The following is a 26,005-nucleotide window of genomic DNA, read 5'->3' on the forward strand; positions in this document are numbered from 1 at the left end:
ACATCCATGAAAGAAGGGAAGCAGTAGAAAAGAAAAAAAATAAGTAATTTAGTCGTACTCAAAAACCCAAATTTCCTGGTAGGCCAGTCAGCTGGCTGTAGTTTGTATCAACCAAATACTCTCCTCTTAGAAGAGCCATTAGTTTTCCTGGAATATTTCCTTTCTCCAAAATGAACAGAGTGAAACCTGCATTCAGATCTTTCCTCTGACACTCACCCAGCATATGGTCATGAACAAGTCTCTTGACGTCTCTGAGTCTCTGTCTCCTCATCTATAAAATGGGAACAATGATGCTTGTGGGCAGCTCCCTCACAGGGTGGTTGTAAAGTTCAAATGAGATAATGTGATAAAATAGCCACAATCTTCAAAGCAGCGTATAAGTGCCTATTATGGTTTTAATAAGCAAACCTGGATAACTCTGGGAGGTAATCTTTTGCAAATTATTCAGGAGATTAGGATAAGGTCCCTGCTGCTCCCAAAGTTCCGTCAGTACAAGGTCTCTTGCAGTCAGCTACCAGGCCGCTGTCCTTGGGGAGCACATGGTACTCTCTATGGCCACTCCCTTAGGCCACATCCTTGGCCCAAATCATCAGGGCCTAGGTTTTTGGTTTGTTTTGTACTTTTCCCCATGCCTCACTCCTAAGCGAGAGACTTTCTTCTCTGGCTTCTATGGATTTTTCAAAATCATCCTGGAAGATTCCCAGGAAGGCACCAATTCATCTTGAATCTAACATTCTTCAGGACTCTACGGAGAAGCTAGCCCTTCCCTAAATCCTGAAAATGAGTCAAGGACCCAGGGTCCCTCAGAACAAACCACAGCAAGTCTCAGATATTTACTGCTGGAACAAGAGTGCCTCCCTGAAGAAGCCTTTAGTTATCAAGAGACACAGAGCTCTTGTGGGTGTCCAGAAGAAGGACAAAGGCCATTTCCCCCATCTTCTCATCCCATTCCCTCCCAGGAGAGAGATGGCTAATTGCCAGGGAAGCATCTCCCTATCCTGGGGCTGCTTACTCATACATCTGGATGGCTGTCCACCTGACGTATGTCTCTGAGGCATTAATCTCTCTCTCTCTTCCCTCTGTGTGCCTTCTCCCATCTCCCGACACTGTCTGGAACACAGTCTGCGTCATCAGGAAGGAATAGGGTATCTAATTGGGAATTAGCTAGAGAGCAGTCACAATCAGCTTTGCTGCCTAGATGGAGCTCTTGGCTGGCAGAGGACTCTGTCTCCTCCTTCATGATAATGGCCCCAAATCTGAGTGGGCTGATTTCCCCAAGCTGGCCAGATCCATATTCAAGAGGTCAGGCCAGAACTCGTCATTTCCAAGGGTCTAGAGCTATTGTTCCTGTATCCAGTGGCAAAATGTCCCCTTTAAAAAATGATTCTGAATTAAGGGCTGATCGTGAAGACAAAGTGTCTGTGTTAACGCTGCTAATATGATGTGTGTGAGGGCTGCCCAGGGTAAACTGAAAGTTGCCTTTATGCCTTTAACATTCAAATGTATATTGCAGGGGGAAAATCCCCGAATGAAGATGATATAATAGGATAAGGTGTATTCTATCCAAGTGAGTGTGTTTGTGGGGAGAGAAAATGACGTAGCAAGAATGGAACAGATATCCAGGATTCACTATTGCAGAGAACAGTGGACAGGGCCTTACTGCAAAGTACTAGCTGGTGAGAGCGGATAGAAGACATATCTCTGTCTATGGGGTGGGGTGGTGCCAGTGGGGTATCAGCTGACCCTACTGAGGTGAGGGAGCTCACTGCTGGGACAGCAGTTTGGACCAGAAATCAATGGGAGTAAACCCAGGGCCCAATCAAGAAGGGACCTCACTCCCCTAGAGAGCAAAAGGGGCTGGAGGGAAGAAGGGTGAATCCAGCAAGGACTGTAACCCCCTTTGTCAGAACCCAATAGCCTAAAAGATCAGATCTTAGGGCTTTACACTTCTGCAAGGAGCATCTGTGTGAAGCCGCATTTTAGATGGAGTTCAGCTCGAGACAGTGAGACATAGAATGGTGGGGAAAGTGCTAGATTGAGAAGCAAGCCATCCCAGCTCAGTCACTGATTCACTCCCTGACTCTGGCTAAGTCACTTTACTTCACATGTCCTGTGAGGGGCTGGGTGGTTCAGTGGAATGAGCTCCAGATCTGGAATGAGTTCAAATCCTGCCTTGCCATTTTACTACCTGTGTGGCTTCAGGTCACTCACTTGATGTCTCTGGGCTTGTCTTCATTTTTTTAAATGGAAGAGAAGGGCTGGACTAGATCTCTAAGGGTGTTTCCAGCTCAAAATCTATGAACTTGAAATATTCCCCAAGATATCTTCCAGTTCTAATACTCTGTAACTGAGTGAACCTCAAGATTGCACCGCCCCAACTTGTAGTGAGCTTGAACTGAGGCATGCTGGACTGTGGTAGCACATGCTAGCCTGGGGGCATGGGCTTTGACAGAGACCGCTTTTAGGTGGCGACAGCCTATTGTTCATCTGAGATCTACCAGTCACTGGGAAGAGATGACAATGCCCTATTTTGTGACATCTTCTTCCTCAGAAAAGTACAGAAAAGACAGAGTGAGCCCCAGGCTGTAAAGCAGATGCCCGCCTGCCCAACAGAGTCAGGGAACTTTTTCTGGGAACCAATCTTTCAGGCTTTTCTGAAAAGCAGATGGTGTGCCACTGTCCTTGCACATGGGCCAGGAGTGAAAAAGTAAGGGCAGAATTGAGTCCTTTAGGGTGGGACAGACTTGTTCCTAACTCCTTTTCAAAGAGGAGAAGGGGGAAGGGCAGTGGGTTCCGGGAAGTCACTGAAAGTGGCTTCTTGGGAAAGGTAATTAATGAAATAAAAATAGATGCTGGGGAAAAACTGGAACTGGGGTATATTTTGCCAACCATCACCTGCCCAAGGCTCTGTCAGCTCTTTCCCCAGGGCATCACCCGGGGAACCCAGCTGAGACTGAACCAGCCTTTGTTGCTCGGCAGGCCCGTTAGATCCTGCCCATGCCACCTGGAGTGATGACACTGCTTCAGTGGGGGGGAGAGTTGGTTCCCAGGTAAGCGTCCTCTTGACATCTTAACACAAAACAGTTTTTGCTGTTCTTCACACGCCTGCTCCCTCCTCCCCATGCCACCCCCAGCTCAGAGGAGGCACCAGATCTTTCTTTTGGGGGATGAGGACAAGCCAGAAAATGGGAAGGAAATGTGCTAGTTTGCACCTGTTCTTGACTCCCAGCTGAGCTGGGGTGACAGAACAGGGGGAAGTATCTGACACTGGGCGGGAAAGAAGCCCAGCTTTGGAACTATGGGGCGATGGGAAAGTCCCCATATCTTCATTTCCACAGAGGGAAGAAACCAAAGGCAGGATCAAACATGAAAGAGAGAGTAGGCAAGAAGTGCAGAGGTAGAAATGAACACACAGATAAAGAGGTGAGGAACAGAAGAGGAGGAGTTGGGGGATATGCCTTGAATATGCCTCAGGCTCACCCACCACCATGCCTCTGCCCATGCCTTCCTTCCTCATCAGACTGCAAACTCCTGCAGGAGAAAAGGCTGAGCCTCATTCGACTTCCTATCTCTTATAGCTCCTGGAACAGACATGCGCATGGCAGGCATCTGACAGATTTCTTCCTTCTAAATTGAATAATTGACAAGAGAAGGGAAGGACGGGGTTGGCTACATGAGGACCCAATCACCTCTTTCTTCCTCTCATCATGAATAAGGCAGGGAATGGCCCGAAACCCAAGTTCCTCCATTCTAACTCACAGACATGCCCATACCACCTACAGACCAAAATATAATGGAGACAGTCACGTCAGCCTCTTCCACAAATATACCAGTGCCTGTCCTTTAGCTAGGCGGCTGGTCCAGCCCTGGTGGGATGTGGGGGTGCTGGATGCTGATCCTGAGAGGGTCTTAGTTATACACAGCAGTACCCAGTGCAACAAAACCAAGGTGATTCACATTTTCCCTTTGGCCTCATCTTTGATGCCATGACAGCATTCATTTTGACTGGCCCTTTAAGGATCCCCTTCCTTGCTGTATCAATATCTCCGTTGTTGGATGGGGCCTCAGACGTCACTGGCCCGCCTAGATTTTTATACTCAGTGCTCGATTCCTATCATCTCAGAGAAGATTTCCTCAAAGCTCCTTGATGCTGGATAGAGGTGGGGTGGGGTAGGGGTTAATTTTAGAGATGAGGGAAACCAAGGCAGGAGGAAGCATGTCATATTGAAGAAGAAAATGGGAGAGCATATGTTGATGCGGATTTAATTAGCTGTGTGACGTTGGGCAAGCCACTGCCCTGTGGGGAGAGTCTCAGTTTCTCCCTCTGTGAAATGAGGAGATGGGGTTGGATGAGCTAAAACCTTCCCTCTAATTCTAATAGTCTTCAGTTCTGAGTGAACTAGGGCCAGGAAACGCCCGACACAGGTTGAGTCAAAGACAGAGCAAGAACCCATGGTCTGTGAATGACTCAGTGCCAGGCTTCTGCAACAAGGTTGTGCCCCTGGGTCTAGGCAAATGGTGCCGGGCCGAAAATGGAAAAGCCTTACAGTCTTACCAAAAGAAATGCTTAGGGAATTCTCTTTCAGAGGTCCATGTCACAGTCTGGACAGGAAGTCCTAAGACTCTGGAAAGGCTTGGAGGGATAGGTCCTGAATCTCTTGGGCCAGGACCTACCCTCACACCTATACTGCTCTTAAGGGCATCTCCTCTTCCCCTTCTTCCCTCTCCTTAACAGACCTAATTCCCCTATTACCCAACCTATGTTAGGGAGTTGGTTAACACTGGGCATTAGGCTTGGTCAGGAGAATGCCTGGTGCCTCGGGGCTCCTTAGGGCATCCTTCTGAGGGGCCTGGCCTGGCCAGTGCCTGGCAGCTAGCATTCCCTTCGCTTCCTCCCTATGCTTACACTACATAGAGAAGGGGAGGCCCAGGCAGGGGAAGGGCTCCCTCAGCTGGGTCAGGCCCTAAGCTCCCGGCACCCGTCCCCAGTCCCCTCAGCTCCCGGCACCCTGTCCCCAGTCCCCTCAGCTCGCGCCCGGCTCTTACCACATCTGCAGCCGTCTTCATCGCCTCCTGCAGGCCGAACAGCTTCCCGGCCACCAGGTACACGCCCGCAGTCCATATGGCGCAGCCTTCGTGCACCCAGTGCTCCTGCGTGTCCCCGTTCAGCTCCGGCGGCGGCGGGGCCTCGCTCTTGCCGCACTCGTGCTTCCTTGGCTTGTCGGCCGGAGCGGCCATCGAGGCGGCCTCCTCGTCCTCGGTCCTCTGCTCGTCGCAGCAGTAGCAGCTCTGCAGCTTCCGGTAGAGGCCTCGGGAGCTGGACCTCAGAGCGCCCTGCTTGGTGGAGTCGGCGGTGACATCCAGCCGGGGAGGCTTCCCAGGGCCGGGGGCAGCCAGGCAGTGGCTCTCCAGGCCTCTGAGTGTTCTTTCCAGGGGGGGTGCTGCCTCCTCCCCCGGCCCCTCTGCCCTAACTTTCTCCTTGAGTCTGGACTTCTTTTTGGGTAGGCAGTCCTCGGGGTAGTAGGGCCCACAGAGGTCCCCTAGGTCTTTGTAGTTGGCAGGGTTTTGGCAGAGACAGCAGACCAGGCAGGCCGCACTCAGAGTTTTGGAAACCACGGGCCCCAGGTGCATCGTGGACGAGAGGGGCAGCACAGCCCGGGCCTGCAGGGAGGCCCCCCCTGGGAGGGTGGCTAGGGCAGAGGAGGAGGTGGTGGGGGAGGCAGCGGAGGAAGAGGAGGAGGAGGAGGAAGAGGAGGAGGAGGAAGAGGAGGAGGAGGAAGAGGAGGAGGAGGACGGCTTCTCCTTCCGGGCCTTGGGCTCGTCCCCAGGGGAGTTGACCACCGTGCAGGTGGTGGTGAACTCGCCCTTCTTCTCCACCCTCACATAGGGGGAGAAGGGTGGGGCTCTGCTGTCAGTCCGCAGCCTTTTGCAGGAGATGTACTTGAGTCTGATCTCGGGTTCGGCGGGGTCCAAGGGGGGAGCGTGCTGCTGCTGCCTTCGCCTCTTGGCCCGGCTCTTGCACTGGGAAGCCACGTTCTTGGCCTTGCCTCGAGTGAGCCTCTTGCGCTGCCTCTTGGAGTAGCCGCCGTTGTAGCTGGCCTGGCCGGCGGGCTGCTTCTGGGCCCTGGTCTGTGGCTGGGAGGCCCTGCTCTCGGGGGGCTCTGGGCTCAGGCCCTTGTCCTCCGAGTGGGCCTTCTTCCCCGCTCCCCCTTCCCCGTCCTCCCCGCTGTCAGCCAGGGCGCCCCCCGCGCCCGCCCTCTCCCGGGAGTGCTGCAGCAGGCCCGGGGCCAGGTGGGCTCGCTTCTCCAGGGGCAGCTTGGCCAGGCCCAGGCTCGCCGCCTTCCCCTTCCGGCTCCGCTTCTTGGCCCCCAGGCCGAGACCCTTGGCAGCCTCCAGGCCGCTGCCGCCGGCGCTGCCGTGCGGCTCCTCCTGCTGCGGAGTCTCTGGAGATGAGCAGGCCTCACCCTTGAAACAGTCCGAGGACAGTTTCTGGCTGTTCATTAGTTTTCCTTTTAAGGATCTGTTGTTGGAATTTCTGCATAATTGCTCTGCTCCGGGGGCCAGGCCCGGGCCGAAGGGCCTCGCTTCTCCCCCGGGCGGGCTGGCCCCGGCCTTCTTCAGGGCCCTGTCCTTCTCGGGGAGCGAAGGGCTCAGAGGATTACTGTGGGTCGGAGCCACCACCGCCGCGGCCGCCGCCGCCGCCGCCGCAGCCGCCGCCGCCGCCGCCGCCGCCGCCGTGGCTGTTTTGCATGCAAACTTCTTCAGGCTGGGCGAGGTGATCTTCTGCACGATGGCTTCCAGCTTCAGGCCCCGGCCCTTGCGGGGGGGCAGGACCTTGGTCTTCATGGCTCCCTGGAAGGCGGCTCGAGAAGTGATCTTGATGCAGACGTTGGGGGTCTCGGGAGGAGGGGCTTTGAGCGCGGGCTCACAGGGGCCCTTGCTGGACTTGGCTTTTTTGGGGCTGGAGAGCCTCTTGAAGAGGCTGGGGGAAGCCTCGGCCTTCTCCTCCTGGATGCTTCCGGGGCTGCCCCCACTGCGGAGAAGCAGATTCCTCTTCTTTGCTGGAATCGGGGACATGAAGGTGGACTTCCTCTTCAGGGAGTGCAGCTGGCGCTCGGGCAGCTTGCCTCCCACGCTAGCTGCAGGTTTGGGGAGTTTCACCCTCCGGTTTGCTTTCCCCTCTTTCTGGGCACTGCCAGGCAGCTTGAAGCCGGGTGGTAGGTGGTTATTAGAAATGAGTTTCTTGGCAGTTTTGCAGGCTGGCAGCCTCCCTTCTGTAGGCCTCCTCCGCTTGGGGTGGAAGAGCTCCTGGGCTTTGGTCCGAGACCGGAGGATCATGGACCTCTGGTCCTTTGCTGGGGTATCCGGCGACTCAGTTTCCTTCATCTTGGGCCCCATGGAGCTGCTCTCTTGGGCTAGGCTGGGCACTGGCAAAGCTGCAGGGTCACTGGGGCTGGAAGCCACCTTAGGGGACAGCTTTCCCGCTCTCTTCCCAGACTTGAAACTGGCTCTTTGTTTCGTCCCCAGCTTCTCGGGTTGGGAGGACGCCCCGGTTAGGCTCGGTGGGTGGGAGCCAGGGGTTCGGGGCTCATTGAGGGCGGTGAAGGAGCGGGTACACATCCTAGGCAGCCCTTCGGCCACGACCCTCCCGGCCGGCCCCAGCTGGCCAGGCGCGCCGGCCCCTTCGGTGTGCCCCTGGGGCTGCCCTGTGCACGGCTCTGGCAGTGAAAGGTCCTTGGGCAGATCCGGGGCTTTGCAGCCAGATTCCTCGCCCTCTGGCAGCCCTCTCTGTACTCTCCGGCTCCTCAGGCTCTTTCCTCGAGGCATCGGCCCTTTCTTGGCCAAAGTGTTTTCGGGCAACGCTGGCTTGTTGGGCTTCCCGGGCAGAGGGGCGCTGGGGGTCATACTCTCCGGAGGCGCGCTCTCACTCTCCGCTGCCCCTTCCTCCGGCTTCATGTGGGAGAGGGAGGACTCAAACCAGCTCTTCACCTTGGACTCTGTCCCCACGGCCGGGCCCAGCAGGATGACAGACTCTCCTGAGAGGCGGCAGGGAGAAACCCAGTTGGCCTTGGGGCTGAGGGGCTCGTCAGGCTCCTCCTTGGTGCAGATCAGTGGGGTTTTGGGGGGAGACGGATCCGGCAGCCCGGGTCTCTGCTCGGGGCTGGCCAGGAGCTCGCAGAGGGAGGAGTACTCTTCTGCCTCGAGGTCCTTCCTTTCTGAGGAGGGCAGCAGGGAGATGTCACTGAAGTCACCGGCCGGGCAGCAGTGCCTACTGTCCTCCAGCCAGCGGTCCGCTTTGCTGGCTTCCTGGCAGCCCAGGATGCCGTCTTCCTCCTTCACTTCTCTGACCTCCTCCTGCTTGAAATCTCTGGCCTCTTCCTTCTCGATTGCTGGCTCTCCCTCTGGAAAGCCCATGCAAACAGTATCATTAGTTTTCTCTTTGCTGGCCCCCTCGGGAGGCTTCCCTCGACCCAGGCCCTTGGGAAGTTCTGTGGGGTGTAGACCCCACCGGGGACAGGCGTCCCCCAAGTTCTCCTCCGGCCAAGCAAAGGGGTTTGCATTATCACCAGAACCCACTGAGTCAGTGGTCGTATCAGGAAAGCAGCCAAAAGCAGTGGTCCCAGAGTTAGAGGGAGCCTCTGGGAGATTCGGTTTGGGACCATATGGAAGAGAACAGGGTAATTTCTTGGTTTCAGGCATGGTGAACCCCACAGGAGGATCCTCAAACAGCTCCTCGCTAAAGTCCTTGGTACTGTTGCCTTTGCTGATGTGGAGGGGATCAGGCAGGGTCTCTGCCTCAGCTGGGTGGGACCAGGCGCTCTTGCCCACAGGGTCTAAGCAGGTGTTGTGGTTCTCTAGGGAGAAGGAGGACTTGCTGGGGTCCTTAGTCAGGACGGGAGACTCACTCCAGCCTTTATCCGCCTTTTCACTGATGGCCTCCTGTAACACAATGATCTCGGAAGCCAGCTCTTCCTGGGACAGGGCACTGAGCAGCAGACGGGGACATTCTCGGTCGCTGGCCACAAACTTGGTAAAGGTGTCAAGGGGCAGACTGCTGTGGAGGCTCTGGAAGGAGTCATCGGACTTGGTGGACATATCATCGGGGGAGGTCACCGAGCAGGTGGACACTGACTCAGGCTTGGCCTTGGAGTTGCTGTTGACCCTGGCAGGGCTATTCCGGGTCTGGTTACAATACAGGAAGGTCCTTTCCAGGTGATCTTCTGAGCCGCTCAGGTAGTCTGCCTCCTGGGCTTCCGCATGGATGGACTGCGGGGTGCTGCTAAGAGGCTCGGACAGAGGGGTGCCCACGGCTTCCGCAGAGTAGCTGCCACTCTCTGGGCTGCAGTGCTGACCTTTGAGCTGCTCTGGGGTCCTGGGAACGAGGTTCTTCATGCCCTTCTTCTGGGGAACAGCAGATTTGGACATGAGAAGTTGCTGCACAGTATTGGAAATGTTCTCCACTTGCGACGTCAGAGCCGTGAGGCTCTGCAAGCTGAGGTCTGCCAGCAGGTTCTCGGGGATTTTCTCCTTCTGTAAATTCTTGCAGTTCACCGCTTGAGCATCCACCGAGCTCGTCCCGTCTGTTGGGGAAGGGTTCAGGAGGGGCATGAAGTGGCTGTGGTCTGTGATGCTGGCAGGGAAGGCTCCCGTGCTGAGCGTCTGCTGGCTGTACTGGAAGTTCTCCAGGTTGGGCATCAGTGGGGACGGAGTGGAGCTGTAAGAGGGGGAGCGGCCCATGGACCGAGCCGGGGAGTGGCTGGAGCTGGGGCTGAAGGTCTGGTAGTACTGCTCGGGGGTCCTCACCGGGGTGTCGGGCTGGCAGTAGCTCTGGCCTTGCTGATTGTAGTGTTGGTACTTGGCTATGTTCTGATAGTGCAGCGTTTCTTGGGCATGGTGCCGGCCCTGGAGGGCCTGAGGCTGCTGTGGTGGCTGCGGCGTCTGCTGGTCGTAGCTGATCCTGCCAGACTGGTAGCCGTGCAGGCTCTGTACCCTCTGGCCCGGGGTCAGGCTGGCACTGCTGGCCAGGGCCCTCTCGTGGGGCTGGCTGGCCGGGGCAGTGCAGCTCTTAAAGGAGTGGGCTCCCTGGCTCCCCCCCTGGACGGCCGAGGAATAGGTGGAGGAGGTGGGGAAGGACTGGGAGTGCTGGGGGAAGTGGGAGCCCTGGGGAAAGGACATGGGGGCGATGTCATTTTGGATCTTCTGCCTTTGGAGCTTGGGGTACGTCAAAGGGTTCTGCTGCTGCTGCTGCTGCTGCTGCTGCTGCTGTAGCTGCTGCTGCAGCTGCTGCTGCTGCTGTAGCTGCTGCTGCTGCTGCTGCTGCGGCTGCGGCTGCGGCTGCAGATGCAGGGAGTGAGTCCGGAAGGGCAGCTGAGTGCTCTGCTCCTGGTACTGGCGGCTCCCAGAGGGCACGGCTGTCTTTTTCATCAAGTTCTCTTCATACTTGGCCACCCCTCCTGCCAACGCCTGCTGCTGGGCTCCCCACGTCTGCAGGCTCTCCTCTCCCGAGTACCGAGCTGGGTAGGGACTGTTCTCCTGGACGCTGTAACTGGAGAAGGTCGCTCTCCCCTGGAGCGGCTGCTGGCCAGGAAGGGGCTTGCTGCCCCGGTGGTACTTCTCGGCGGCGGCCGAGGCGGTGCTGTCATAAGCAGGGTAGGGCTGCTGACTGTAGTAGTCCTTGGCCAGCAGCCTCTGCCTCTCGCAGCTCAGCCCTGCCTGGCTCTGATGCCTGTAACTCTCCAGGCGTGGTGAATCTTGTGAAGTCTGCTGGTAGCTCTGCTGCTTGCCATGGAAACCACACCTTTCTCGAAAAGACTGCATGGCTCAGGCTGGTTATCTGTGAAAAGAAAAAGAGAGAGATGGCGGGGGGAGGGGGGAGAGGGGGAGGGGGAGGGAGGGGGAGGGGGAGGGGGAAGGAGAGGGGGAGGGAGAGGAGTAGGGAGAAGGGGAGACAAGAGACAGAGGATTCAAATGGACCGGATTCTTTTACCTCTGAAAGCCGGGCCAGCACCTGGCATCTACTCGTGACAAAAGCCCTTTGGTGGTAGAGCAGAAGCGCCAAGCGCCCTGGGTCCCCACCTATTTCCCATCCTTTCTACCCTCCTTGCCTTGGGCTCCTCACCAGTTGTGCACATAGTGGCATTTTCTGTCAGTAATGTTGAGCTTGTAAGTCCAGCCTGAATATTCCTTCCAGCTCAGCTTTGCCAGGACCAGGCAACCAATGCAGGTGTCTGAACTGGCTGGCTTGGATGATGAGGTCGCTCAGTAGCTCACACTCCTGCTTTTTCCCTGCCTCCCTGCCCTTTTGCCATCTGCCCTTCCTCCTCATTTGTCCCCCCACATTCCCCACCCTGTGACCCTCCCCAGCATCCCTCCCCGTTTTTCCCTTTGATAGATCAAAATCCCATAGTAGCGTTATCCCCGCTCCTGCTCTCCCTTGGGATTTCTGGATCCTGTAATCTAGTAGCAGCAGCATTTGAAATTTCCAGTTTGACCTAGCCGTGCTGGGCACTGAAACCAGCTCATTCAACTGGCAGGTGAAAAGTCATTTTGACTCCCTGCTAATGCATCTCCTCCCCCTACTGAGCACGAGCTTGAGCACACACGCGCGCGTGCGCGCGCGCGCACACACACACACACACACACACACACACACACACACACACACACCAATAACCTCCTCTGTCGATGCGATACCATCTGGAATCTGTCTGTTCCTTAAAGCAGACGTCTATTAGAGCATCAGTGAGCCACAGTAGGCATGAAATGTCCCTTTTCCCTATTCCCAATTGTGTTAGGGATGGGACAGCCGCACCTGCCTCATGTTTTAGATATTATAGGTAGATAAACAGATTATGTGCCCGCAAGTGAGGGAGGGAATACTAATGAAGGATAAAAAGCATTACACTGGACGCTGAAGAATTCTCTTTATCCGGTGGTGCAAATGCTGCAGTCACGTCCCCAGCATGTGTCTGGGGCAGTCAGGCCTCCAAGCTCTCTAAACTACTGGGGATGGGGCCCTTTACCTATCCTAGCTGGGCTTTCTAATTCCTTTTCTATATGAGTTTAGGGACAGGTCAAAGTCATGGCAATATACTGTAGACCTCTCTGATTTACAAGCCAGTCCTGGGGGTCCTGACCAATGCCAAGCTTCTTTACCCTTAGAATAAGAGCCTTCAAGAAGATGAAGTCCCAGGATAGGGAATTCATTTGGGAAGAAGACTTGAATGCCTCACATTAAGGTTGACCAGATGGGCCTTGTTTTGAAAGTGCACTGCCACCCAAGCCAGATGCTCTAAGATAGAGGTCAAACCATTTTCTAAAAAACAGCATAACCTGAGGGGTATCTTGGTATAGAGAGAGAATTCTGGGTCTTGAGTCAGAGAATCTCTGTTCAAATCCCAGGTTTACCACTTACTACTGAGCAAGTTACTCAACCTGTCTGGGTGTTGTTTTCCTCCTGCAAAACGAGAAGATTGGACTAGAAGGTTCCTTTTGACTCTACATCTGTGATCTCTGATCCATATCAAAATGAAATGTTCAGTCACTCTAGGCTAGAGGTGGCTGGCTGGGGTGGGAATGGGGGAAAGGAAAGGAGGGTCACAACTGGCCAGAGACATGCTTTTAGCATATGTTTCCTCACGGATCACAGGAATGCATTTTGGCTTTGGAGAAATTGAGTCAAGGTTTTGTCTCCTTCCTTTGGCACTCTGCCCTCACCTTGTGAGACAAACTCTCCCACGGAGCTATTTTCCTTGCCTGGACAACTTCACCAGCCAGCAGAAGCAGGAAGGATTCTCTCAGCCTAGATTCACCTAAACCATTCCTAAGAAAGGTACTTTCCTCTTTCTCATATTCAAACGTAAAAAAGGGACAAGATACTTGTTCCTAGAACTCTTAATGGAAGCATTAGGGCAAAATGTTGAAAAATTCTGAGAGAGAGAGAGAGAAGCCTTGAGAAGGGAAGAGTTTTACTGCACTTCAGATGGACACTCTTCTCCCATGGAATCACTCTCCTTTACAAACCCATTTTACAGTTCAGTTATCCATACATTTCCAGAGCATATCCCACCATAGTGACTAACATGGAGAAAGGAAAAGCAGAGGGTGTGGGAGGTAGCTAGGTTAGCCTGAATAGCAAACAGAGAGAATGGATTGCTCTCCAGGCCACTCCAGGAACAAGCTTGAAAGAATCCATATGTTCTCTCTAGGTAAACTGAAGCCCTGAAGCCAGGACTCTACTGGAGCTTGAGGGAATAGCTTGTTCCTTCTTCACTGATGAAAAGACATCACGCTCTGTGAAGCCAAGGCATGGGTGGGGAGAAAGGGAGGGAGGGAGATAGAGTGTGAGCCACCTGGAGCTCCCAGAATTTTTTGTGACTGCAAGGACAATCTCTCCAGCTAGCCCATCTCCCCTATTTTACCACAAACCCACACATTTTCAAACCATCTCTCATCTGGGCTCTGGATATTAATATTCAACCAGGGGAAATCCCTTCCCCTTCTCTCCTTCTCCTCTCACTGAGTTTATTACAAAACATTGCTCTAACAAGGAGAAGAAGAGCCTTTCACCCTAATTCCCCACTTCAATTCCATCCTTAGGTAGCTCGTATAAAATATTACACAAGGTGTCCATAGAGAAGTGTCAAACCAAAGTTACGAAGAATAGGATTTTGATCTTTTTCTGACTGTCTCCTTACCACACAGGAAGCAGAGTTTGAATTCCCTCTAACATCTCCCCCAGGGGAAGAAAAAAAAGTTTCTAGTTTGATTTTCTTAAAAGGAAAGAAAATTCAAAATGTTGTAAAAATTCTTGATTTTCTGGGGAAAAAAAGAGACACATTCTCATACACTGAAACTAACAAAGTGCTGCAGCCTAATTTAGCTTTCAGGCCCAGTCCTACCAGGACAGCTTGAAATGTCACCCAATCAATCAATCATTAAACATTTATTAAGCCCTTACTGTGTGCCAGATGCTATGCTAGGTGCTAAAGATACAAAGAGAAAACAAAAACAGCCCCTGACCTCAAGGAGCTTACATCCTAATGGGGGAGACAACATGTATTTTGATAGACACATACATGAAAGCTATAGATTGGTCCATTCATTCTGGAGAGCAATTTTGAATTACAAAAACAGAAGGACCCTTTAACCCAAAGATCTCACTACTAAGTTTATTCCCCAAGGAGACTGATGACAAAAAAAAAGTTTCCATATCATCAATATATTTATACCAGCATTTTTTTAGGGGGGAGGGCAATTGGGGTTAAGTGACTTGCCCAAGGTCACACGGCTAGTTTTTGTGTTACGTGTCTGAGGCCAGATTTGAACTGAGGTCCTCCTGACTCCAGGGCTGGTGATCTACTCACTGTGCGACCTAGCCACCCCTGTATACCAGCATTTTTTGTGGTAGCAAAGAACTGGAAATACAGTAAATATACTTAGTCTGTGAAATGACTCAACAAACTGCGGTACATAAAGGTGATGAAATATTACTGTGATGGCAAGAAATGATGAATATGATAAATACAGAGAAGTGTGGGAAGACTTATAGGAACTGGTGTAAAGAGACTGGGAAAATCATCTATGCAGTAGCACCAGCAAGAACAATAACAGCAAAACAACTCAAACTGAGTGCTGTGAAGTCCTAAGGACCAGGCTTCATCCTAAAGAAGTATGAGAAGACGCTGACCCTTCTTGGGGGAGATGGGGAGCCTCGAACTTCTCTGACATAAACCCACAGGTCTCTGGTTGGAAGGAAGCTCAGAAACCTCTTTGTTTTACAGACAGGGAAACCAAGGCCCTGGACAGTTAAGTGACTTGTCCAAGTAAATCGAGGCAGGATTTAAGCACAAATCCTCTGAATCCAGAGCCAAGGGTGCTTCTTCCACTGAGCCACACAGCCTTTGGCTACTTTTGTACTTTCCCCCCTTCTTTTTAAATTCTTTATTATGAGATGTCTCTCTGAAAGGGGAAAGGGGTGTGTGTGTGTGATACAGTGGGAAACGAGCAATGTTAAAGTAAAATATATCAATGTAATACAACAAAAATTAAATTTTCTTTTAAGAAACAGACAAATGGAAGGAAGCTTTAGGGGAAGGCACTAGCTTGGGGGTGGGGAGGACTGTGCCTGGGATGCTCTCATCCTTGCCAGAGACAGAAGTACCATTTTCTGTTCACATGCCCCACTAACAAGACCCCCCCTTTACTGAATGTGTCCCTGCACTTAGGGTTAGAAGGGGACCTTTTTAGTCAGGGGACAAAGGTGGCAAGTTTCCCCCAGGCGGGGTGGTAGTGTCTGTCACCAACTGGCCACCCCAGCCCACTTGGGAAGGTTGGACTGTTCTCATTCTGCTGCACCCAGCATATTTTATGAGCCCAGAATGTGTGAAACTCTGGGCTGTTCCAAATGAAACTGCCTGCACCTTTTCCTTTGCCTCGTATATCTGCGCAAATTACATTTCGGTTTTTATTAGTCCCAGATTGCCCTCATTTCCTGCTGAGTGTCCTGTGGATATCATTAACATTTCCACAGCTTTTTTTTTTTCACATTCTCCAAAATACATTACCAGAAACATTTTTTTTTTTAAGGGTGGGGAAGGGGTGGCAATATTGATCATCTCTCCCCTCCAAACCTTTACCCTCCCTGGCCATACTTTCCCCTCCCCCATTCAATCACCGTAGTTACTGCAATGCTGGCTTCTTTTAATTTAGCTCCTCTGTATTACAGTCAGATTTCCCAATACACACAAGCAGCTGGATGCGGTTAAAGCATATATCTCTGAGAAAAGACAGTTCAATTAAAATATGGTAAGCCCAGTGCTTGGGCCCTGATGGAGAAAGCAGGCAAAATACTCCTCCAACCACCCTCATGCCTTCCGTCTGCCCCCAAAGAGAGGAGGGGAGAGAGAGAGAGAGAGAGAGAGAGAGAGAGAGAGAGAGAGAGAGAATGAGACAGAGAGAGGAGAGGAAGGGAACAGGAGACAGAGAGAGGGAGAGGGAGGGAGGGAGAAAAAAAGAAATCAAGGAACAAAGGGACAAAATCAAAGAACAGCTTCTGGAAACAAGAAAGAGAAAAAAGGTCCTTCAAAGCTTGCTGAGGAAGTGGGCTTGAGCTTGGGAAAATGCTACCCTGCCCCTTTAAGGGTTGTCTCGAGGCTGCTTATCGGCTCTGTTGTTATTACTTATTATTATTATGATTACTTTTCAAGAGAGCCTGGTTGCTGGGAAAGGACAATGAGTGAGGGAAAGAAAAAAAGGGAGGAAGCTGGGCAGGGAAGAAAGGGGGGTGGAGGGGAATTGTTGAAAGGAGAACAAGGCCAGAAAGAGGACACCCTGTGGAAAAATCATGGTTCTTGGGCTGAGGAATGAGGGGGAAGAGCTTGGGGTGTTAGCATTTCATTTCAGCCCTGTTCAATTTTCCCTCCTTTGACAGAGGAAGCCATAGGGGTGTGTGGGAGACAGGGGCAGCAGCTTTCATCTCCCCTCCTCAGAAGGGCCCCTTTCTCTGCTCTCCTCCTATACAGTTAATATAAAACTGAAGAGAATAGAAGACATTTGAATGTGTATCCAAGACTGAGACACAGCGTGTTGTAGGGTGGGCCTAGAGCAGCTGGGGGCTGATCACCAGTGAGCTCTAGGTGAAGGAGAAAAGGATGATTACCTTAATTCTGACAGCTTCCCGCTCATAAAAGTCCCCTCTGAATTGCTTCCCTTCCCCCCCCCTCCCACCAGCGGCCAGTGACCTCTGTTTTCTTCCCCACTGAGTACTGGGAGCTGTTCTCTCGGTTCTCAGAGCTATGGGGTGGTTTCCATGTCAGTCCACAGCTATTGCAAATAAGTCCTCTGTTTCATGAGGCTGTTTCAATCCCACCTCACCCACATGATTCCTGCCTTCCCATATTGTGAATGTTGGCACACAACCCTAAAAAGGAGCTGTTCTAGCTTTCTGAAGCAGATTTGGGTGGGACCAGAGGAAAGGGTTTACCCCCTATAGAGTTTCACATTTGGTGGAGATGAAATTTAGGAGATAGGAAAGATAAACTTTTCCAGTTTGTTTTGGCTGCCACAGGCAAAGGTTCAGGCAAAATCTCCATTGATGGCTGTTGTTCAATGAAAGGGACAGGAGTCTCAGGCTATTGACGCCATGACATCAATATCTGAGGCCTGGCAAATCTGTAATCGGATGATGCAGAGGCCAGAGCAACATTCTGCCTCTAGCACTTTTGGTTTGTAAAATAGCCCAGGGGAAGAAACCAGGAAGAAACTGGGCTTTCTGAGTCAGTCTCTCTCTTCTTTCCCAGCTTATCCACTGCCTGGGAGGGGAGAGAATGAGGCCAGTTCCAGGGAAAGTACCTAGCAAAACCAAAGGCACAGGAGGCAAGGAACCAAGTGCCTTTTGCAACAATTACAAATGACAGATACTTTGCTTTCTCTTTAAATTTTGTGGAGCCAATTTCATGCCTTATATGTAGGCGATGGTTTTCAACTCATATTCCTGGGTACTTAATTTGTTCTTCTCACCCATCCCACCCCTGTGCCAGCACCCCTCGGCTCCCATCTAGGGCCTAACCCTCAATCACCTCTCTCCACACTCCACTGAACCTTTCAGGTCCAGAGATCTCTCTGCCTCCTCCCCCCAGCCATTACAAGTCAAGACTGGATTCCGTTTGGAAGGAAAGCATTTCAGCTGACCTGCTCAGCTCCTTAGTATGCTGCCTCTGCAGAGAAAAAGTCAGTTCTCATGGGCTTGTTGGGAGTCACCCACTGTAAGAGCCTTCCTGCAGGCCTTGAATCTGGGAGAGACTACACCAAGAAGCCTGGCCCAGCCAGGTCAAACAAAACCTCCTGGGTACCCCCTCCTCTATCTTTCGGCAGGCAGCCACCCCATCTTCCCTCCTAACCCCTCTTCTCTTCCTATTTTGCTTAGGTAGGGTTGAGGGCAACATTGAAATGGGGAAGTGAGTCTAGTGAAACCTTGAAGGCTTCCAAAGGCTTTCAGGGAAAGTTGTGCAAGCCCAACAGAAGGAAAAGAGGAAAAAAGGGAAACAGTCTTCAGAACCCCCCAAGGGCTCTGGGATCTTCTTCTCAACCCATGAGGAATATCTGCCCATAACACTCCTCTCTTATCCCCCCCCCACCCTTCTCCTATATCACCCCCCCCCCCCCCCCTTCCTGACAAGCCTCCTGGGCAGAGAGATCAGCAGCTCCTCAGTGATGTGCCCCTCAGGCAGGGAGGAAAACAGGGAGGGAGGAGGGAGGTAAGGAGAGAAGAAGGCCTTGGCCTGGCTTGCTGTTACCACAGCAACGACCCCTTATCTGTCCAGCGCCAGGAAGAAGGGAAGCATAGCCAGGGACGAGGCTTGTCAAATGCTTACGTTTCTCTCTACTCGCCCTTCTTCCCACAGTTTAGGGTTGAGGATAATGGCCTATGAGGGGCTGGGGCCTCCCCAAGTGGGCCAGAGGGGAAGGCAGCTGCCGAGTAGAAATGAGGAGGGGGGTGGGAAGCAAACAATACAGTGTGAAAGGGTAGCAGGAATGCAGTGAAGCTTTCTTTATGGCAAAGGAAGGGCCCATGAAGGGGGTGTCCTCCCTAAAAAGTGGCCATTTCAGAGCTGGATGGTTGCTTAGGGGTGCAGTGGGGCTCTGGGGATGGGAAGTGATGGAAAGGGTTTGTTTGGCTGCCTCTCAGATTAATCTGAAGTATGAAAGCATTTGTACCCACTTACTAAAGTGTTTTATGACCATTTCTTGTTTTGGTGGGGGGAAAAAAAAGGAGAAACAAAAAAAAACCCTCCCTAGACCTGAGGAAGGGCAGAGGGACTCTCAGAACACACAAGGAGGGAGAGGTTCTGAGGCCCAGAGGGATCCTGCCACCTTAGGGCAAGGAAAAGGAGAGGGCCTTGGGGCCTAGTGAACAGAGTGGGATAGGCAGGAGGGATGAAGCTATTATGGGGGCTCCCCCTAATGTTACTGGCAATGAATAATAAATAAATGATTAAAACCTCAATTAAAATGATAAACCATTAGTCACATTTAATTGTTGCCATGTGGGGTCTCATTTAAATTTGAATGGGCTAGGCCAATAAAAGATAATGGCAGAGATTATGAGGTGGGGTCCCTATGTCCACTTGGGGGGCAGAATATGGTACCCTCCCCTCTAGGTCATGCTTCACCATTCCTCCCTTTAAAAAATTAATTTTTTTTCAATAAACATCTCCCCCCTCTCCCCCTTATTTGAAAAGAAAAACAAAACCTTTGTAACGAATAAATATAGTCAAGCAAAACCAATTCTAGTATTGGCCATGTCCAAAAAGTATCAGCTTCATTCTGTGTCTTTTCTGGCAGGAGACACCCCACCACCCCTTTTTAGGCTGGGAACTAAAAGAGGTATTTGGTTTAGTTAGGTCTGTGGAGGTCACAAGTTAGAGTGAAAAGACCACTGAATTTTTCATTAGAGACTCTGCTGTTTCCTGGTCCCTGTGTGATCTTAGACAAGTTAACCTCCCTGGGCCACAGTTTCTTCATTTATAAAATAAAGGACCTTTATTTGTCCCTTCTAGTATAAATCCCAGAAGCCTATGACTGTGTGTTGGGAATTTCTTATTCCCACTCTGAGGGCTAGTTGAAGGAAATGGTTTGTTGAGGGCAGAAGACAGACACACAGCTCTCCTCAGCTATGTGGTCAGGTCCTTGGCTTGGACAGAAATACTTCAGTGGAACCTTCGGGAGTCAGAAATACTAAAGGGGTGACCCTATCTTAGACGCCCTGGAGGAGAGACTGTCCTTGCTGTATCTGAGAGGAGCAAGAAAAATGAACCAACTATTTTCCCATCATTCTACTAAAAAAAAAATCCCTAGTGCAGAAACCTGCATTCCCTGAATCCTCATCTTTTTTTTTTTTTTCCCAGCCCCTCCCTGCCTCAAACAGTCACACAGGTCTCCACTGTGCTGCATTCTGTACAGACCAGGCTGAACCCTGCAGAAGGGTGCAGCTGCCAGTCTGGGCTGGGTGGAGGGCTGGATGGAGGACCGGGTGGGGGCCGGGAGCCCAGTTTGGTGCACATGAATATCAAGAGACAGACGTACAGGCAAGACCAGCATGACAAGCAGGGAAGGATTCACACATCCTTTCTAAATGTCACTGACCTAGCAAGGAGACTGTATGTGTGCTAGGAGGAGAAGGAGGGAAGAGGAGGGGCTTGACACTTCATTCCATGGGAGTCGCATGAAGTATTTGGCCAGGTTACTTCAGTACTGGGATAACTGGGCTTTTTACTTATTTATATTTGGGGGAAGGGGCAGAATCTTGAGAAGTAACCTCATAATAATAGTTAGCATATATAATACAATGCTTTAAGATATACAAAGTACATTATAAATATATTTTACTTTATTCTCACAACAACCCTGGGAGGTAAGTGCTAATATCTGTCGAACCATAAACATTTGTTAAACACCTACTATGTGCCCCGAAGTGTGGTAAACTACAGATACAAAAGGAGGCAAAAGACAGGCCCTGCCCTCAAGGAGCTCACAATCTAATGCCATCCCCTACTTTGGAGGAATCCCAGGCAGTCAGAAATGAAACAGAGCAGCTGGAAGAGTCTGAGGCTGGATAGGAACTCAGGCCCTCCTTGCTTGATTGCAGGTCAAGCACTCTATGTGCCACTTAGCTGCCTGGAGAAAGGGGCTATTTCCCTTGAGTCTCTCAGATATGCCCCTCTAGCAGATCAGGCTGCTTTCCATCTCCTCAGTGAAGGGAGGAAATGTGCATTTATTAAGTCTCTTCTATGTGCTAGACACTGCTCTAAGTGCTTTTATAAATATTATCTCATTTGAGCCTCACAACAACCCAGGAAGGCATGTGCGATGCTGCCCCCACCCCCATCCCTTTCAGCCAGAGACCAAGAGAGACCCACAACAGCCCCATCATGATAACCAAAGAAACTTTCACATATGTTTTGCGTGATTTCAGATGTAGAATTGATGTCATATTGCTTGCCTTCTCAATGGATGGGGGAAGGACAGAAGGGGGGCAGAGAATTTGGAATTCAAAATTTTCTTAACCGAATATTAAAAATAAATTAAATAATAAATTTATTAAAAACAAAACAAACAAACCTTAATACCAGGGCTCTAGGCCTACCTGTTCCACTCAGCTATTAATGTCAATACTCCTAGCCCCTGTTCAGATAGTCAGACGGAGTCTGCCCTAAGGAGCTGGGCTTGCAGCACCTAGCTGAAGGCAGATCCATACACACCAACTCAACTGGAAACACTGTGTGGGGTGGGGGAGAAACCATTTTCCCAGTTCTGTGAGTTCTTGGCAGGAGGGAGGCTGGGGGAAGGGGATGGGAACAGAGGTAAGATGCATGTTAGGATTAAAGATTAGTCTGCTGCAGTGTTAGTGAAGGAGGGAAAGAAAATGTTCACAGCACCTATTATCATCTCAGTGCTAATCAGTCTCTCGCGAACAATATATATATTTTTAAATTCATTTTATTCACCGACCAACCCAAAGCATTTCCCCACCCCACCTCCAAAAGAAAGAAAGAAAGAAAAGGAAAGGAAATTGCTGAGATGCAGAGAGATAAACCACAGGGTGCTCAGGAGGGAAAGGCACACTCTGATAGCCCTCCATGTACATGCCTTGCTTTCCATCTCTCCCAATAGGTCTGGGAGACATTTCTATAGCTAGTAGACTCAGATTTCAATGTGTGCTTTTCTCTAGCAGTAGGCCTGAGCCTAGATGGGTTGGCCGTCTCACAGCAGGTGCATGCAGGCTTTGACAGGGCTCCATTCCCCTTACCTCTATCTCTTCTAACTCTTGGCCTCTGCCTGTGGCCTTGCTGGCTGACGTAACTTAACAGATGCTCTAGCCCAGGAGCCCAGGAGCCCAGGCGAAGGCCTGTTTCCCCAGGAATGCTGTAGCAGATTCGAGTGAAGCTGTCTACAGAAGCAAGGCTAACATGCTGTTTTCAGAGGCAGGGAGTGGGGAGCCTGGATCCTAGGGGCAAGCCAAATCCAGGGGTTTGGGGATGCCTGCTTGAATTCTCCTTGGGTTGTTGTGTTCTCCAGGATCAGAGCTTTCAGTTTTTTTTAAAAAAAATGGCCTAGAGAAGTTTCTAGCCTTGGAGATAGCTGTCATAATGGAAATCGATACACTGCTGCTGTCTTAGTGAGTCTGCAGCCAGCCAGACTGAAACAATGGCAGGGAAAGAAAGGGAGGAGAGAGAGGAGAGAGGAGGGGAGGGAGGGGGGAGAAGGGAGAAGAAAGGGCAGGAGGGGGGGGGGGGAGGGGAGGGGAGGGAGTGGGGAGGAGAGGAGAGAAGGATAGAGAGGAGAGTAGAGGAAGGAAGAGAGAAGGGGGGATAGGAGAGGGGGAGAGAGAAGAAGAGAGAAGGGAGGAGAGTGGAGTAGAGGAGAGAAAGGAGAGGAGAGGAGAGGGGAAGGAGAGAAGAAAAGAGGAGAGGGGAGGGGAGGAGAAAAGGGTAGAGAGGAGAGTAGAGGAAGGAAGAGGGGAAGAGAGAGGGGAGGATAGGAGAGGGAAGGAGAATGGAGTAGAGGAGAGAAAAGGAGAAGAGAGGGGAGGGGAGTAAGGGAGAGACAGAGACAGAGAGACAGAGAGAGAAAGAGAGAGACAGAGAGAATTTTTAAAATTTCCTTCTTTTTTCCCATTCACAGTCATTCCAAGGTTGAAAATGCAGCGGTAACCATTAGAAACAGAAGTCCAAATATGTCCATTTTCAGATACACTTCCTATTTTCACTCCTTCTCATGCAAAAGTTGACAGATAACCTTGGAACCATAGAAGGAGTTCTTTCCTAGTCCGAGCCTATTTTAGCCAAGTGGAATTCAGGCAGAAGCGAAGTTGGAAGTCCCTTGGGGCTGGGGTTGGGGCAGGGGAGGGAGGAGACCACCAGGGATGATCCTGGTGAGCGATGCTGGTTGCTGGCTGGCCCATAAGGAGGTCTGCTGAGTGGATAATGTTAAGACAGCGACCACTCTGAATACTGGTTTCCCAGACAGAAACAACACAATCTGAAAGGATCCGCCTTGGCCTCAATTAAGTAGCAGCCTAGGTGAAAGTTCCACATACGGTTAAATTAAATTCTCCTCCATTATAATATCCTGAGAAAAAGTCCCTTCAGTTGGTTCCAAAGATCCAGACACGAACAGATGGGGGAGCACAGGAGGGAGCCCCTCAAACTCATGGACATCCAAAGAAGTCTAGAGGTGAGTACCCTGGAGGACATTTTCCTCAATCTGTCTGTCTTTCTGGGATTCAGAAGATTCACTTTCCCCCTTACATTAGTCTCTTACAGTCTCTCAATGAATTTTAAGTAAAACTCTTCGGGCCAGGACATGGGAGAAGACAATGGTGATGATGGCAGCAGCTAACATCTACATAGCACCTACTATGTACCAGGCTCTGTGCTAAGAGACCGACAATCATTATCTTGATCCTCACAACAATTCTGGGAGAGAGGTGCTATTATCATCCCTATTTTATGAATGAGGAAATTGAGGTAAGTAGAAGAAGCAACTTGCCCAGGGTCATAAATCTAGCATAAGTGTCTGAGGTCAGATTTGAATTCAGGTCTTCCTGACTCCAGGCCCAGGGCTCTACCCCACCTCCTACCTGTCTAGATTAGCAAGGGGTACTGGCTACCATCTCATGGGACCCTCCCCTCCCTCTGTCCCTTCCCTCTCTCTCTCTCCCCTTCGTCTTCCCTTCCTTCCTTCCATCCTTCAGTGCTTCCACTGTACAGGGCACTCAATGCTGAGGAGAAAGGGAAGAGCATCGGCCCTGCACTACAGCAGCCCACAGTGCAGCTGGGGAAAATAAAAGGGGCACACAAAGCAGACCAGTAACCGAGCAAGGCGGAATAAGGAGCACAGCCAGCGCTACAGGGCCCCAAGTGAGGGGAAGGCGGAATAAGGAGCACAGCCAGCGCTACAGGGCTCCAAGTGAGGGGAAGGCGGAATAAGGAGCACAGCCAGCGCTACAGGGCCCCAAGCGAGGGGAAGGCGGAAGTGGTTGGGGAAGGTAAGATGTGAGCTGGGCCTTGAAGGGCAGGTGAGATTCAGATGGTTAGAGGACATTCCAAGAAGGGGCAACAGCAATAGCAAGGGTGCAGAGACAAAGGATGAAGGAGCTATGTTCAGGGAACAGGGAAGACAACAGTCTTGACTGAGGAGAGGCTTCTGGCTGGGGAGCTGTTTGATACGGGATTTGATAGGAAGGATGGTACCAGACTGTAGAGGTCTTGGAGCTTTTGGCGCAGGATTTTGGACCTTATTCTTTCAGCATCATACCAAGCAGGTCCCTTCTAAGAAACCAAGTTATCGACCAGCTATGTTGATAGGAGGGGGAGGAGGGAAAGATAAAAGGCAGGCAAGGGACTCATGGAGCTGCCGTAATACTTTGGGCATGAGGTGCCGAGGGCCCAGACTAGGGTGTTCATGGGAACAAACGGAAGAATCAAAAGGACTAGAGGAGGCAAGTCTGAGGAAGGAGGCAAAGGTTTTGTTATCTTCCCCCCATTAAAGGTGATACCCTTTTTTGATCATATGCCAGATTGGGTCAGCCTCAGACAGGGGGAGAATGCAGTCACTTGTAAGATCATTTGGGCAAGTGAGTGTTGATTTTGTAATTTAGACGAAAGAGAAGGAAAAAAAGTCTGACTTATGAAAATCAAAATAAATGTATCAGGGTCTAGGGAAGATGGTGAACATAATTTGCAGGCTAATAGGCATTTTGTGCTTCCTGAGACAGATATGACCTTTTCACAAATGGCTCCTTTGGGGTCACCTAGAAGTCGCCCATGGGCCAGATGGATGTTCCCTTGGCAGAGGCTTAAGTTTATATTCCAGGCTCTCAAACAATGCTTTGCCAAAGGCCCTGCAACTCACTATATTCAGAGACATCTTTGCCATGGACCCCATGAAACATGGAGGGGACCTCTCCTGGGGCCCCCAAATTGCAGCTGCTTCAATAATAATGATTCCGATATCCTAAGGCTTCTTTCATGCTTTTCCTTCCCAGTTATCACACACTGCTTCCCTCCTTTCTAGCCGGTATCCATAATCCTCAGTCCTTTGCTATTGTTTTTATTACTTCATTCTTTCACCCAATCCCCAGATGACCACTTCTTACAGCACCAAATACAGAAGTTACTGCAAACTCAACTCTAATATATGTTCTGCTAGTGTTTCATCATTCATCTCCTTACTCCAGGCCTCTCCCAGCACTGCCTCCTGAAGACCAGCAAATAGTAACTTCACTCATGGTTAGACTCTGAAGTCCAAGAAGTGTGTGCGTCCTTCACTGTAGGGGCACAAGGGACTGTATGGCATGTACAGGCTGTTTGCAACGTCCTTAACGGAGCAGAGACTGCCACTTCAATGACTTGTGAGTTACCAGTCAGAGAAACAAAAACAAAAAAGAAAAAGAAAAAAAGACCAACTTCATAGGTAAGGCCTCCCCCCCAGGATTGATATCATTTTCTGAAGAACCACATTTATAGTCTGGGCTGGGGTCATACCTCCCCCACCTATTCATCTCCTCTACTTGGACACCCAGTCTTTATCCAGGTCCTGATTTCCCAAGGGGTACGTGTCTCCTTTTGCACTGGGGAATCAAGAGGTTCATGCCTTCTAATGCTTCTGAATCTGGGGACTGGAGCGACTGGGAGGGAAGAGAGCTCCACAATCCTCCTCCTCCTCCTCCCCCACAACCCCAGGGGAAGGAAGCAGCCTGTCAGTCCCGCCAGTGTGTCAAACCCGCATGCTGCCTAATTGTAAGCCAGCAGAGTTTAAAGAAATGTTTTCTGGCCCAGAGCCACACCGCAAACTGCTTGGTATAATTTTATTATTAAGGGGGGTGAGAGAGAGAAAGAGAGAACGGGAGAGAGGGGAAAAGAGGCAGAGGGAGGGGAAGCTGGAGAGAGAGACACAGAGAGAGAAACAGAGACAGACAGAGACAGAGAGAGAGACAGAGAGA

General features: G+C 51.1%; 1 protein-coding gene across 12 annotated transcripts in view; it reads right to left on the reverse strand.

Moving 5' to 3' along the window:
• Positions 1-26,005, reverse strand: part of RAI1 (retinoic acid induced 1) — a 325,207-nt gene that overhangs the window by 12,521 nt on the left and 286,681 nt on the right. For all 12 annotated transcript variants that reach the window (XM_069087882.1, XM_069087880.1, XM_069087881.1 and 9 more), the window contains one exon: positions 5,047-10,834. In XM_069087882.1, coding sequence (XP_068943983.1) covers positions 5,047-10,818 — 5,772 coding nt within the window. In that variant the 5' untranslated portion in view covers positions 10,819-10,834. The remainder of the gene's footprint in view (positions 1-5,046; positions 10,835-26,005) is intronic.

Source organism: Petaurus breviceps, unplaced genomic scaffold (genome assembly GCF_028583685.1).
Source record: "Petaurus breviceps papuanus isolate PSGF00001 unplaced genomic scaffold, PetGlider_PUasm1.0 183, whole genome shotgun sequence".
NCBI classification, from domain to species: domain Eukaryota; kingdom Metazoa; phylum Chordata; class Mammalia; order Diprotodontia; family Petauridae; genus Petaurus; species Petaurus breviceps.